General features: G+C 42.8%; 1 protein-coding gene across 3 annotated transcripts in view; it reads left to right on the plus strand.

Annotated features, from left to right (window-relative positions):
* The window catches only part of ntrk3b (neurotrophic tyrosine kinase, receptor, type 3b), a 256,702-nt gene that overhangs the window by 50,546 nt on the left and 192,356 nt on the right, over positions 1-13,800 (plus strand). For all 3 annotated transcript variants that reach the window (XM_030091636.1, XM_030091644.1, XM_030091651.1), the window contains exons 2-3: positions 3,940-4,014; positions 9,373-9,444. In XM_030091636.1, coding sequence (XP_029947496.1) covers positions 3,940-4,014; positions 9,373-9,444 — 147 coding nt within the window. The remainder of the gene's footprint in view (positions 1-3,939; positions 4,015-9,372; positions 9,445-13,800) is intronic.

The raw sequence follows: 13,800 nt of genomic DNA on the forward strand, positions 1-13,800 counted from the left end.
AATCTGCTAAATAAAGAACTCTCTAATCGGCAAAAGCCTTGTCAAAGAAAAAGCTGTGTGATGGTGTTCAGAAAGGACAAGCAGCAGTTTGAAACCACTTCTCTGGAGGGAAAACAAGGCCAGGGGCTCAGAGCGAGCTAAGACATCCCAACATTTTACAGAAGATGACATAAAAGAAAGAAAAAGTTCCATTTACTGTTGAGTCTGGTGTTTCCAGCAATAACAGTGGGCAATATATAAGGTGGAAAGTACTGCAGTGCATCAACGCTGAGTCCTGAAAGGACACCTGCTGCTGTTGGACTTTCTTCCAAATATCAGTAAAACGCTCACAGGGCTATGCAGTCTCCATGTGTGAATTACAAGGGCTCACAAACATGTCACTCCGATTTCAGAAGTGTTAAAAACATGTCTGTTTGCCGAATAGCTGCTGTGGATGTCTCAAACCTGACTTCAACCCTTCTCAATTTGGTTTCAGCAAATAAGAAAGTCAGAAAAATGAGAAATGAGCCTTCAGACATGCTCGTCTGGTCTTCATTCAGGTTCGGGGGCCTCATCAGCAGCTTCTGCACTTCTTTTATGGGATCCAGCTTTGCTTGATGTCTGATGACAAAATGATTGCTGGACCAGGTAAAGATTTCTCAACGGTCTCCCGACTGTTGCTTGTATATGGCAAAACATTGCAGGACAGTCCCAAGTGCAACAACTTGTGATTTTATGAGAATTGTATGAATGTAGGGCCAGTGTTACAGGCTGATTTTAAACCACACTTCACCCAAAAGTTGCTGCAACATATTTGCAAATTTGCTGCATCACATGCAAAGTTCCAAGTCAGTGTGATTGTTTGGAAAAACATTTGTCTTCGATTGATCTCGGTATTAGAACTTTGGCTGGATAAACTTTTCTAAAAGGTGCAAATATAGATATATACAATCCCAACCACACCACAAAACTGAAGATGAATATCTGCAGAGGGACTTCTGGTCTCCCCTCAATTTGTCTTAATTCCATTACAAAGACAGGAAGCAGACATTATTGATCTCCATGAGCAAGTTACTTCTCTGCATCCTGTTCATAGTTAAGGGTAAGTTTGGGGTCAGGATCAGGGTCACGGTCAGGACTCACATGCTGACCTGACAGCAGTGGGATTCAAATCTGTGGACCTTTTCCAAAGTTTGCCTCTCCGTGCCACCACTACAAGTCTCACTGGAGTCAGACAGATGCTCTATAGAGCTTCATTTCATACTTTCGTTCAAATAACATCCAAGCAGTAAAAACAAACAAACAAAAAAAACCAAACTCAGCAGGATCTTTACTGTGATTTGAGTGTTTTTTTGACCCCACTTCACCTCCGTCTTACCGTGTCTTTGCATTCATGCTTGTCATACGTCTCTCAAATCTGATGGCTTTGTGAGTCTTTAGTTTGCAGTTTGAATAGCGAGACGTTTACAGCAGTGAGCTGAATGTTTGCCGCCATCATTCCTCTTCACTTCCACTCGTTCGGAACGACCTCACCTTGTGTTAAGGGAGTCCAGTGTCGAGCACTCGCCATCCTTTGAGCCTGGCCTCCCTCCCTCCCTCCCTCCCTCAATCCCTTCGGAGCGAGACAGCAACACTGCGAACAAGCAAAGCCTCTCGAGGGGAATCCGTCTATTCTGCTTGCAGGTCACATTAGTGACTCAGCTCCCTGCCTTGAGAATCCGCTGCCCACGGATCGGCGCTAATCTCAGCATCAGCGGCGTGACTCTGCGGTGTGAAGCAGTCTGAGCTGCCACATGGCTTCATGTCATTTGCGCTCGCAGTGGTCAGCTTTTAGTGCCTCCACGGCGATGGCATCGATGTTTGTATGATTGAAGCCATGAATAAGTGTGTGTCTGCGACGTGAGCTGGCTGATCAGCAGTCGAGATGCTGGCTGAGTGTACAGGGAGGCCTGAATCCCGACAAGTCACACTACCGATCATTCTACAAACACCAAAATCTGTTTTGTTCAGCCAATGTTTGGGTTGTTTAGGTTGTCACATATATTAATGATGCCTGAAAAAGGTTTATTAAAAATATCGATGAACGGTTACGGCAATTTTAGCACATTTACTCAGAGATGGTGCTCAATCACCTTTTTAAGGATTAACTGTTCTTTTTGATGAATGACAATCTGTCTAAAAAGGGGTTGTGAATACTTTTTTGTTCATTATTCTGCTTTCTTTTTTTAAAAAAACACGACAATTTCAAATCTGAGTGCAACAAATGATCTCTACAGTTGTTATCTTTCTTTAGTTCCAGTGCCTCAGTTTGTGCTAGCTTGTTGTTTGTGTTCATGAAAACATTTTAAAGACGGGGTCCAGTTGCTTAGTTAATTCTAATTAAAGCTGCTTAGCTGAAAAAATAAATAAATAAATAAATAAAACTGCTTCTCATGCTGTATTTGACTACATCAGATCTGCTGAACAGAAACATCATCCTTTTTACACCAGATTTGTCATTTTATTACATTTTCCATCCAACAACATGTTGTTAAAGAGCTGTGTAGTAAGGATGTGGCTGGAATGAAACGGACGCTCTGGATGCCATAGCATTCTCCGTCTACGCTCCGTGTGTGGATTTTGGATTTCCTGGAAACTATTTGGGAAATGCAGGAGCTTGATTTCCCATGCCTCACCTCACATTACTATCCAAATTGCCGGGGCTCTCGATGTAATCGTAACTTTAAAACCAATTTGCTGGAACAACACGCAGAAACGGCGTCACTCAAGTTCTCTTATTGCTAACTGGCCCCACCTGGCAGCCCCTCATTAAAAAGCCTGGCGAACCAAGTAGCCAACAATAAAGCCATACACGAGTGAAGCCATGCCTGAGCAAAGCCATGCACCAAAGGCTTTCATGAAGGGTGTTTGCATTTGGCACACCGGCTTCGTCATCATCACCAAAATGAACACCGGAACCAGTAGCTAATAGTAAAGATAAAGCGGTGCACCAATATGTAGCAGGTGACGTTTCCCCAGAGAGTCGGGCTGAGATAAATGTAGTTTGTCATGAGCTGCTTTGCTTCATCACTGTACACCAGATGCACAAAGTCCAAATAATAGATTGGCACCCAAGTTTGCCAAAACCAATTTTCAGGGCTCTTATTTTCCTGCTGTTGTCATTAAATCCAGGCTGCTATCAGATGGCTTCAGCCTCGTTTCTTGCTGCCTGTAACTGTTTGTCGGCTGAGTCTCTGTAGTTCACGTGGACATGTAGGTCAGGTGCGTCGCCAGCCTGCTGCGTAAACAAACCTCTGGATGTATTTCCCTGGTCGCTCGTTCCCTGGCATTGATTTGAAATCTGACATTTCGGACCGAGTTCCAATAAGCTTCTAATCATATTTTCCAACCTCCAAAACAAAGCATTAAAGCCTTCACCTTGTCCTTTGCTACCTCTCCTCATTTCCCCTTCTTAATTGAAAATCTGTGCGCCTGGTGTTTGTTGCCTGTTTCATTTCCAAACCATAACAAACAAATCATTTTAAGAATGCTTTTTTTTTTCCTTCCTGAAGCTAATTTAAAGGTGCTAGCTTCTTTTATCCTGCCACATAGAAACACTTTTTCCTGGGAGTCTGATCGTATTAGTGCAAGTCAAATCATCTGCAGTGTTTATTTGGTCTTCCCCCCTCCCACCCTCGCTCTCACACTTCCCCTCACATAGATTAAGCTTCAGAAGCTGCCTCTTGGCAATTAAATCTATCAGAGGGCAGCAGAGAGCGCTCCGTCAGAACTGTTCCAATAATTGCAGTTTAAATGAATATGGATTCAGAAACTTTTGACAACTCACAGCCAGCTAATTTGCAACTTGGGACATGGAAAAAAAGGAGAGTTTTCTCCTGTCGTGTCTCCTGGTTTGTTTTCCTTTCTCCTCGGATGATCAGGAATGTCTCATTTGCCATTCTCTCTTCTCTCTGTTTACAGACACTTAGAGAACTGGACGGGATTGGAGACTCTGAGAGACGTCGATATGGAGCTCTACACTGGACTGCAGAGACTGTGAGTGTTGATGCTGTTATCTGGCGCAGGAGTGTGGGGAAAACGGGGCGGGTGGGGCGATAGGCACGCCACTGTATTTCATTTCCTGCTGTGTTGCAGATCTGGGAAAGGACAGTGGTACCTGTACTGCTGTTAATCCTCATTTTCCATCAGGTTTGCCTGCCGTGTTCTCACAGAGAAGAGAGCGGTCCTGCAGCTCTGAACTAAACTGATGCTCAGAACTACTACAAATGACTATCTTTGCACCAAAACAGTTAATTTGCCATATTTTTGTTGTAATTTTTCTATTTTGCTAATTTTACTGACTTAAAATGGCAAAAATCATTGGTTTACTTTGAATCTTAAGCATTTTGCACCTGTCTGCTGCTGGTTTCTCATATTCTTGGACTTCAACGTCTTCAGGCTTTTAAAAGTTTACTGGAGTTGTTTGCCAGTTGTCTCGAATATCAGCTATCTTATTGGACTAAGATCAGAAGCTGTCCTTCGTATTGTTTGGTCGTCCTGCTTATTCCCCTCAAACAGCGCCTAACACATTCCCCATAAAATATTATGCTAATATTTAAATTTAATAATTTGTTTGATGTTCAATCCTCCTCCTCATCCCTGACTTTGCTCCATAGAGTCTTGCTTGGTTCAGTTTTGGTGAATGGTAAAGGCTCATGAACGTACCTGAGACTCGGCTTCCTGCTCTTCACCACTGTGATGAAGAAAGGCATCGATCAGCCGGTGCAATATTAGTAATACAGTAGTTATTTTGATTTAGATAAACACTAAGAAGCACACATAGAGCTCATTTGCTTTGGATTTCTCCATGCCATTGATCGTTTTTAAGGTCTGGATTCAATGCAGGGAAATAATTTTCCCAAGGGGAGCAAAAAAAAAAACAAAACAAAAACAAAAAAAACTCATACTTTAAGTGTTAATCTCAACGTGGCTGCTTTCTGATGATGCAGGATTGGAATATTCACATTGATCCAACTGAGAATTACTTACCAGGCATATGACATACCAGCACCATCAGAGTACCTGATGACAGATCCACAGTCCTGGTCTTGAGTGCGAGGCGTTTGTGTCTTTGTGCAGAGAGAAGAGAAGCGAAGGATGCGATTGTGATCCTAACGCAAGCTGATGCTTAAACAAGCTTTTAATTCTCGCCAGTCACACACTGGTGGAACATCCCCTTTGCTTTGCTTAGCCACTGATCAAATAATGCTAAAAAGCAGCAGGGAAAATTGAATTAGGGGTCCCTGCTGGAGCTTTGCTATTTTCTTTTTTTTTTTTAATTCTCATGTCTTCACTTCTTAAAGCAATGCTCCTTCCCTGCTTTGCAACCAATACACTGTAAAGCCACTTCCCTTACTTTTCTCTAACCCGGTCCTTTACTCCCTCCACATCCTCTCGACCTCCTCTTCCTCTTAACTTTCTTGTAGCCCCTCTGCACTGAGAAACCATACTCTCCGTTGCCCTCCAAAGTCAGAGCCGGCCTCTCCCCTGATCCCCTTGATCCCTCATCAGGGAGGCCAAGTGCAATATCTCCCCTGCTAAATTAGCATTTTTCTCATTACAGCTGCCTCTCTGGTGCTGCCTTGTCTGGGGACTCGGACTCCTCCCCGCCTGGAGTCAGGCCTGTACGGGGGAAAGCTGTTGTGATGCTGCCCTGAGGGACTGTTAGCAGTGTGGAGGGATTAGTGGGGAAACAGCTCTCCAGGACACTTTCCATCAAGCCATTTTCCAGCTTTTTGTTACTTTTCACTTTCTGCGGTATAGGAGCGACCCACAGCTATTGAACCGAAACAATAGTTAGTATTCAGTCACATCGTGAAGCTTGAAAAGCTGTTCTGTTTGTTTCTGTTGTGGCCTGTAGGTGAATACATAATTGATTTGGAATTCGTCATGGAAATGAAATTTAGTTGCATCACAGTGTACCGACTACTGGTTAAGATACGACAGAGAGACAATGTGCAGAAGAGAACCGAACAGTTCACTAAAAGTTCAAGAAACGAAATAATATTCTTCAGATTGATGAAGAACACCTTTTTATGCCGTGTTAAAAGCTTTGTTCGTTTTCTCAACCAGCTTCACGAGGTCGTCACCTCGACTGATTTTTTTCCCAACAGTCCGCCCACGTTTGCGAAGCACTTGGCTGGTTTTCCTTCACCACGTGGTCAAACCCATCTCAACACATCTCAGCTAGGTTTTGGTCGACAAATGTAGAAACCGAGAAATTTGATGCAAAAATCAGCAAACACGGAATTAACAAAAACGCCACTGCTCTGTGCGTCTGTGTTGAAATCACACACACAAGTATTGTCTCTGCAGCACCAGTCATAAGATGGTTGAAGCCATACAGCAACTCTGACGTCGTCCATCTAAAACGTGTATTTAGAGTTTCTTGGATCTCCTGGTTCTTCTTGCTCGCTCTCTCTCTAATGGTTTCTGCGCAGCGGTTTGATCATGAAGCCTGGATTCACACAGTCTGATGTGGAGATGCGTTTGGTGCTTTGGAGTGCATTGATGTTGGATCTAGTCTGAGGTGCTGTCAGTTGCTGTGGCTGGTCTCACTAATGAACCTCTCGTTTGCAGCAGAGGGGGCTCTTGGTCTTCATCTCCTGGGGCTGTTACAACAGAGCGTTTGATGGTTCACTCCAAGAAATATCGAAAGTTCTTGAATATATCCATGTGGAGTGACCATCACATCTGAGAGTATTGATGCCGCTGTTTAGAACTGAACAGTTCTTCCTGAGAGATCGATCACAAAGGACTTTTCACTCTGTGAGATCACGTCCTTGCCACAAATTGAGCCATGGTGTATTAAGGAGGACAGAAAGTTCTCACAAATGTCACTTTGCCAAAAAACATTCTCTGCAACGACCTCATGAAGCTTGTGAACAACAGCAGAGCAATTCCCTCAGTGCTTTTATCTCACCACATAATTCAGTCTGCGTTTTTATTGTGTTTGTTGTCAACTCCTGAACAGTATAATCCAGATAAAGAAAAACCCTTCGACGGCATGTCCACACCTTTCCCCACTTCAGTCCTGTTTGTTTCATGTGCCTTTCATCGGACTGAATCTAGTGCAACCGTTTCAGTAGAAATCTTTTTTCCTTTTATTGAAATTCAATATATTTTAAAACAAGTGACATGCCTGAAGAAGTAGGCAAATTGAAGTAGTCACATTTATTCAAGTACTTTAAAAACTAAAGACTGGTGTTAAAATATGCCGGCCGGGTTCTGCTGAAGACTCCTGGTCGGTTATATGGCGTTTAAAATTAAATCACACAAAAAAATCCCAGAACAACCACTTTGGTACCACTTTTTCAGATCATATTGAGTCTCTCCTTGAAAAGTTTGCTTTAGATTTTGCATGAACTTGCTGCTGCTTGAAGAGATCATTGTGTTCACTTTTACCGACACTATTGTTGCCATAACTACTTGAAGGATAATAACCAAAGCACAAAGCCCATCGATGTGGTAATTTCAAGAGCTTTACAAAAAAAAAAAAAACTGGCAAATGATCAGTGTTAATTTTTATCACCATTTAAAGGACCCTCGGAGGTCCCAGAACTTCACCGTGGGAACATTTGGTGTGATGAGACCAAATATCCACTTTAAACACCACAGAGGCGTGATCAGATTTTTTCATGGTAGCTTTCACCCACAGCTGGTTATAATCGCCACATTTCACGATGAAGCGCTCACTGGCGATGCCGACGACTTCTTTGGAAAGAGACATCTGTGATTACATGATTAGAAGTCATTACCATTGTAGCCCAGAACGCCGGTTCCCAAACTGGGGCACAGGGAATTCCAGTAGTCCTTGAGAGGATTTCCGTCGGGTCCCCAGCAAAATGGAGATTAGTTTAATTTCACAGTTATTTCGCGCACAATGAGGGGGGGATGCAGGCTCACCCTTTTTACAATAGAGGCGCACAAGTTCCAAAATCTTTCATGAAATGCTGCTTCAAAGAGATTTTCCATTTGACTCAGCTCTGCAGGGTTTCCATGCAGATGCAGATAGAAGTCAAAATGCCATGAGTGGTAAAGGAGGCAGACACCGTCTCTACCATCCAGTCAACCGTCTCTCATTCCCCATTTAAGCAGACTAGTGTCATATGGACTTCACCATGACCATTCTGACACTGGGCAAGAAGCAGGGTGCTCCCCAGAAAGGTTGCTTGTCCATTTTGTTGTTACCACAGAGACTCAGAAACTCACCCACACAAATGCATAAAGAGCTGACAGGTATTTCTATGGGTTATGGGGAAAGCAGGACTATACGGGAAAAGCCACACAGGGAATAGATGCAAACTTGGAAAAGCCACAGATTCAATCTGTTCAGGGGCTCCGAACACCATTTTGGTGTAAACAGACTCCCAAAACACAATGAAAGGTTTGTGTTTTCTCTTTAAATTGTTGTTTTTTCAGTGGGGCCTGAAACTGTTCAACTACTACTGATGTACTTCAATTGAAAATCTTTTTTTTTTTTTATTAAACCCAGATTAGAAGAAAGTTAGTAAACTAAACCAAAAGAAAAAAAAGAACCAGCTCGATCAGGGTGTCAGCTCTGATATAAATCCTACAGCTGAATCATCTAATCGTTTTGAGTCAGTGATCATTGCAGTTACTGTTTGCCATAAACCATAATGGCGCTTCATGTCAGTTAATCAGCTCTAAGACAAAAGGCTTCAAGCTAAAAGACCTGCTGAGTTCTTTTTGAACATTGTGGCTTCCAGTTTGGCTTGGCTTTGAATTCTGTGAAATCTTTGTGTTACACAAAATTTTAAAGTAACCTTCAGGATGGAGTTGAGGAAAACAATAAGAGCAGAATGGGCATTTATTGATCAATGGCACGTAATGTATCGGTGAAACAGGATAATTGGCAGGTGAACTATATGTGGTTTGGCCTCTACAAATATTTTCCACTCAATTGATGTCTCTTCCTTATGTTGCCTCTTCTTTCTGTGTCTTTTTATGGGCGCTTGTTTGCAGTATTTTATTTTTTGTCCCAATTTGTTTTTGTCAACCATGAAAATCTGACCACAATGAGAAGATTCAGTCTTAATCATTTCCCAGTAAAGATGGACATGTTAAAGTGTTATTAAACATTGTATAAGAGGACCTCAGTCGACCTTAAACTGTGCATGGCATCAAATCACAAGAGGACACGTACTGAGACAGAAGGATGCACCAAGAAAAAACTTTAAATTAGAACAAAAGAGTTAAAATAGCCTATTTGTAGCTATAGGAATATTGTATTATAATACTAGTTGCATGTAATGGCGCAAGGAGAGAAAAAAAGAAAACAACTTTTGGATTCGATTCTGTTTCATCTGTATTTTTATCTTTTCTCTATTTCAGAACGATCATGAATTGTGACCTGAGGGTGATCCAGGCTCGAGCGTTCGCTCAGAACCCACACCTACGCTACATGTGAGTAAACACTCTATCTGTGAAACTCACGCTTCCTGTGCTTTCAAAATGATCTATTATGATCTGTGATGCTTGACAGCTTGTAGTGTATGGCTGGAGATGAGTTAGTGTTGAACAGAAGATGATGCAGTTGATAGAGACCGGCTTTCGGGAAAATTGTGGCGCCTCCGTTTCTGTCGCAACAGCCGCACATCTTAAATGAGACATCCATTATTTGCCTTGGATAATTGGATTCCTATCTGCCCTGTTTTTTTTTTTTTTCCCCCCTCTCTCTTTGTGCTTCGGCAGAGCAACATGCCGAAGACGCACTTCCATTTAGTCTGCACTCACCGAATGGACAATTTGTCCAGCAGGCCTAGCATCAGAGCGCTGGGCGAAGAGCAAAGTAATTTCTTTAACAAAGGCTGATGTGTCACCGTATGACAGCCTGTTATTCTCCAATTTTCCACGAGTAAACATGTTGAAAAAGTCAGTCACAGTCTTTTACCTGAACACACCGCCATTTACAATTTCCAGCTAGAGAGAGAGAGACAGAGAGATGTTCGATTCTTATAAAAACTGACTGGCGTCATCGACAGTCCTGTAAACAGCCCAGTAATGAGCTCTAGCTGCAATCAGCTGTGTTTTAACTGGGAGACACCTAAAACATGCAGGAGGCCGGCCCTCGAGACCCGGAGTTCCAGACCCCTGCACCAAGGTGATCGGTTTGGTGGAGCTAATCAAAGCACATCAAGATTTAATGAAAGTACTTTAAAGTCCTGCCTTTGCTTTAATTTTCTCCCCGGAATATTGATTTTCAGACAAAACAGTGAAAACAAATAAACGCTTGTAATCTTCTCACCTCGGCCGCTCTTTAAACGGAATGACAGAGACAGCTGCACAACGCCAAGCAGAGAGACGGTTACGAAGAATGAACTGTGATGCTTTGATATTGTTTTGGACTGGTGAGTGAGGACTAAACTGACAACCGCCATCCATCTTGTATATGTTATTCATCAGGACAGGTCACCTGTTCTTCACAGGACAAACACAAAGAGACACACAGTCAGCCCAGGATTACTGGAGAATTGCCATATCTATAGAACGTAAAGAGACTGGAGTATCCATTAAAAACAGAATGAACACACACAAGATCCCCGTCTGTCCTGGAACTCAACAGACTCCACTGTACACACAATTAAGCTAATTACTTAACTTCTGCAATCCTTCTTGAAGTACAGTTTATCAATGATGGACTGAAAAGACGGTTCTTGATGGGAAATCAATTAAAACAGTTAATCAGCCGTTTGTCTGCAGTGTTGAATGAGATCATTAGATTTATGTTATCAGGAAACGGAGAAAAGCCATCACATGTAAGTAAGAAGTTTACGTTTTTCTTTTTGAAATACAGTTCTAAACCACAGGAACTTCAAAGGCGAAAATATGAATACAAGATTTTTTTCACCCTTTTTTTGCAAACCACTTTTCAGACACTGATCCAGTCCTTCCACCATGCTTGGTAAAAAAAAAAAAAAAAGATGGACGTGCTCGCGTCGGGTTAGCTTGAATTCGACTTTGAACTGTAGGACGACACGTGCCTGTAAAGATGTGGACTCAGAAAGTATTCAGTGCTAATGTTCAGTTCCACAGTGTGAACATGAAGCCTTCTTTTTTTGTACCTGGCTGCTTTGCACCATTGCTCACAGCCGTGGTGGGTATGGATGAACCTCTGCTATTGCAGCGCGTATTTCTAAGATTCTGTGTAGACGCATATGAGAAGAAAGCCGTTAAATGCTGTTCCACGAGCGGAAAAGGTCAATCGGGTGAGCGGCGCTGGCTTCATTTCCACTTCTCCACTGTGGAGGCATTTGCATTATAACCGGCGGCGCGGCCCTCCCGCCGCTTCACACACTTTATGACGGCTCTCTATTGTGGTCTGGTTAATGCAGGTGGACAGTTGCTAGGTGACACCGAGGACGATGGTGTCAGAGAAGATTAATTATTATGCCTGTGCTTAGCCTCAGAAGGCCGACCCCACTGATGTCTGCGTCAGACGGGTCTCCTCAAAGCCCGGGCTATCAGACGCCGGAGCGCCGCCTTCCCCTGGCGAGGAGGACTGAAGCTGCTGTCTTCATCACATGTTCATGCCCAAAAAGGCTCAATTAGTCTCAGTAAAGGTTTTAATTCCATGTGCCATAAACATGATGGCTGTAATTAACACCAACCCCGGCTACGCTCACTTTTTAATTAGGATTCCTCCGCTCTGCGTTTTTAATATATGTATCTTGCATTATTTTGCATAAATTATAGTATGTCAAATCAAAACGCTACATGCAGACTTGTTGTAGGAGCAATGCTGATAGCTATAGGCTCATCCATAACAAGAAAGGATTTTTTTCTTCTAGGAGATCAAAAACATTCAAGAATAAAAACGGCATAACGAATACACTGCGAGTATCGAAATCCTTTGAAATGGTTATAAATTTGGAGTAGTCTCTTCCTAAATTCAGTATTATTGTTGCATGTGTGTGTAATATGAGCCGGCTCATTTTAACTCTTTATTTCATTGTTCGTCAGACCTTTGCTGCATGTTCAGGCCATTCTGATCTCTCTTCCTTGAGCGTCCTCTCCTTATATCTCCCAGCATGCTCCAGTCAGAGTAGAGAGGTAATCAGTCCCTGATAACACTCAGTGTGTTGTGCGACCTCTCTCCCTAAACCTTGGCTTTACCTTTACAGTAATCGATGATGAGCAGCATCAACATGAGGTTAAAACAACAACAGGGTTAAAAAAAACAACCAAAAAAACTTTGAGATGATTTTTTTTCCCCTTGTCATTATTTTCCCATAAAAATCTAAAGTAATGTTTCAAGAAGCATTGCCTGGTGAGAAACGTGACGAAACACCCTAAACAGCCATTTATTCAGCTCAGAAATATTGACAGTCATGCGCCAAAAGCTAAATAATCACTACTGCTAATGTCCATCTGAAATCAATTAAAGACCGAGGACCTGGAAACAAACTATTAACCATCTTGACTTGTAATTCCCTCCATCTCCACTGCAGTCAGTGTGTGTTCGCTACACCGATTAATTATTTACAGATGGTAACACCCGGGTAATTCACTCTAGTGCCAAGGGAAGTTTTCATAAACTATTCAGACACCACTGTTGGAAATCCAATGCTGTGTGAACCAACCACAGCACAACAACAACAACAGCAACAACAATGATCTGACAAGCAACAAAAGTACAGTACAGCTTACAAGCTTCAAGCAGGCCTGAAAGTCTGACGGAAACATCTGCCTCTTCCATTAGCAATGAACTCAGCTATATTTAATGGTTTTCTGTCGCCGTGCTGATTTCCCTAACAGCTCCTGTCAAAGCGTCACTGTTGTCATTATGAGCTGACCTCTGCTGGCACCCGGAGTTTCACACACGCTCAAAAATAAACCTAATTACCATGTTGCGTAGCCCGGGAGAGCGCTTCTCTCCGATCACCGGGAAGTGACACAGGTGAAGCGATTCCATCAAACCTGCAGTCATCCCCTCCATCCTGCCGACGTGCCGCCGAGCGAGACACAGACCCTTTAATTTTCCCCTAAGATGGCTCAGATGAGAGCGTCGGCTGAATGACATGAAGGTAAATACGAACCGTGCCGGGCTCCAGAATGTGATTAGCTCTGCAGCATTAAGTGTGTGTGTGGAACATGCACACGTATTTGGGCAGCACTTGGAATTAATGCGCTCACAAGGTGCAAACATGAAATCAACAGTCTGTCACAATATTTGCGTTTCAAACATCTCCGCTGATGCCGGCTAATTTACGATCGCGGTGACGTTGGAGGCGAGACAAAACAGCCACTCCAGCGCTATAGAGCTGTACGAGGCACAATTTAATGCAGTCACACGGTGAAATGACGTCGAGCGGTAAAAATGTGCAAGAACAGGAGATAACTGCCTGCAAAGAGGCATTTGTGTATCATCTGCACTTATCACAGCTGTGTTTTCCATCTCGAGCATCTCACTGCGTCACTTCCACCTCCGACTGTTGAAAAGACTCGGTCACGTTGCAGTGCAGCTCAGGGACGAGGAAGCAGGATCGAGTTTGGTACTGCCAGTTGTTTAGTGCATTTTCCACTTTGAAATGTTGAACAACCACATTTTTTCTCCAGGTGGTTTAGTTACTGCCACGTTAAGTTCACACGGTTCAGTTTGAAGGACGCAAATCTAAATGAATCTGAGATTTGGAGGTGAGCTGTTCTCTGTTTTATTGAACTCCTTTGATTTAAAAAGCTTCTGTTAAAGCTCTATGATCTTTCTAATGTTTTAACACTAAACAGAAAGGGAAATCCGCCAGAATATGCTTTTGCAGATAT

This window comes from Salarias fasciatus, chromosome 1, assembly GCF_902148845.1.
Source record: "Salarias fasciatus chromosome 1, fSalaFa1.1, whole genome shotgun sequence".
NCBI lineage: Eukaryota > Metazoa > Chordata > Actinopteri > Blenniiformes > Blenniidae > Salarias > Salarias fasciatus.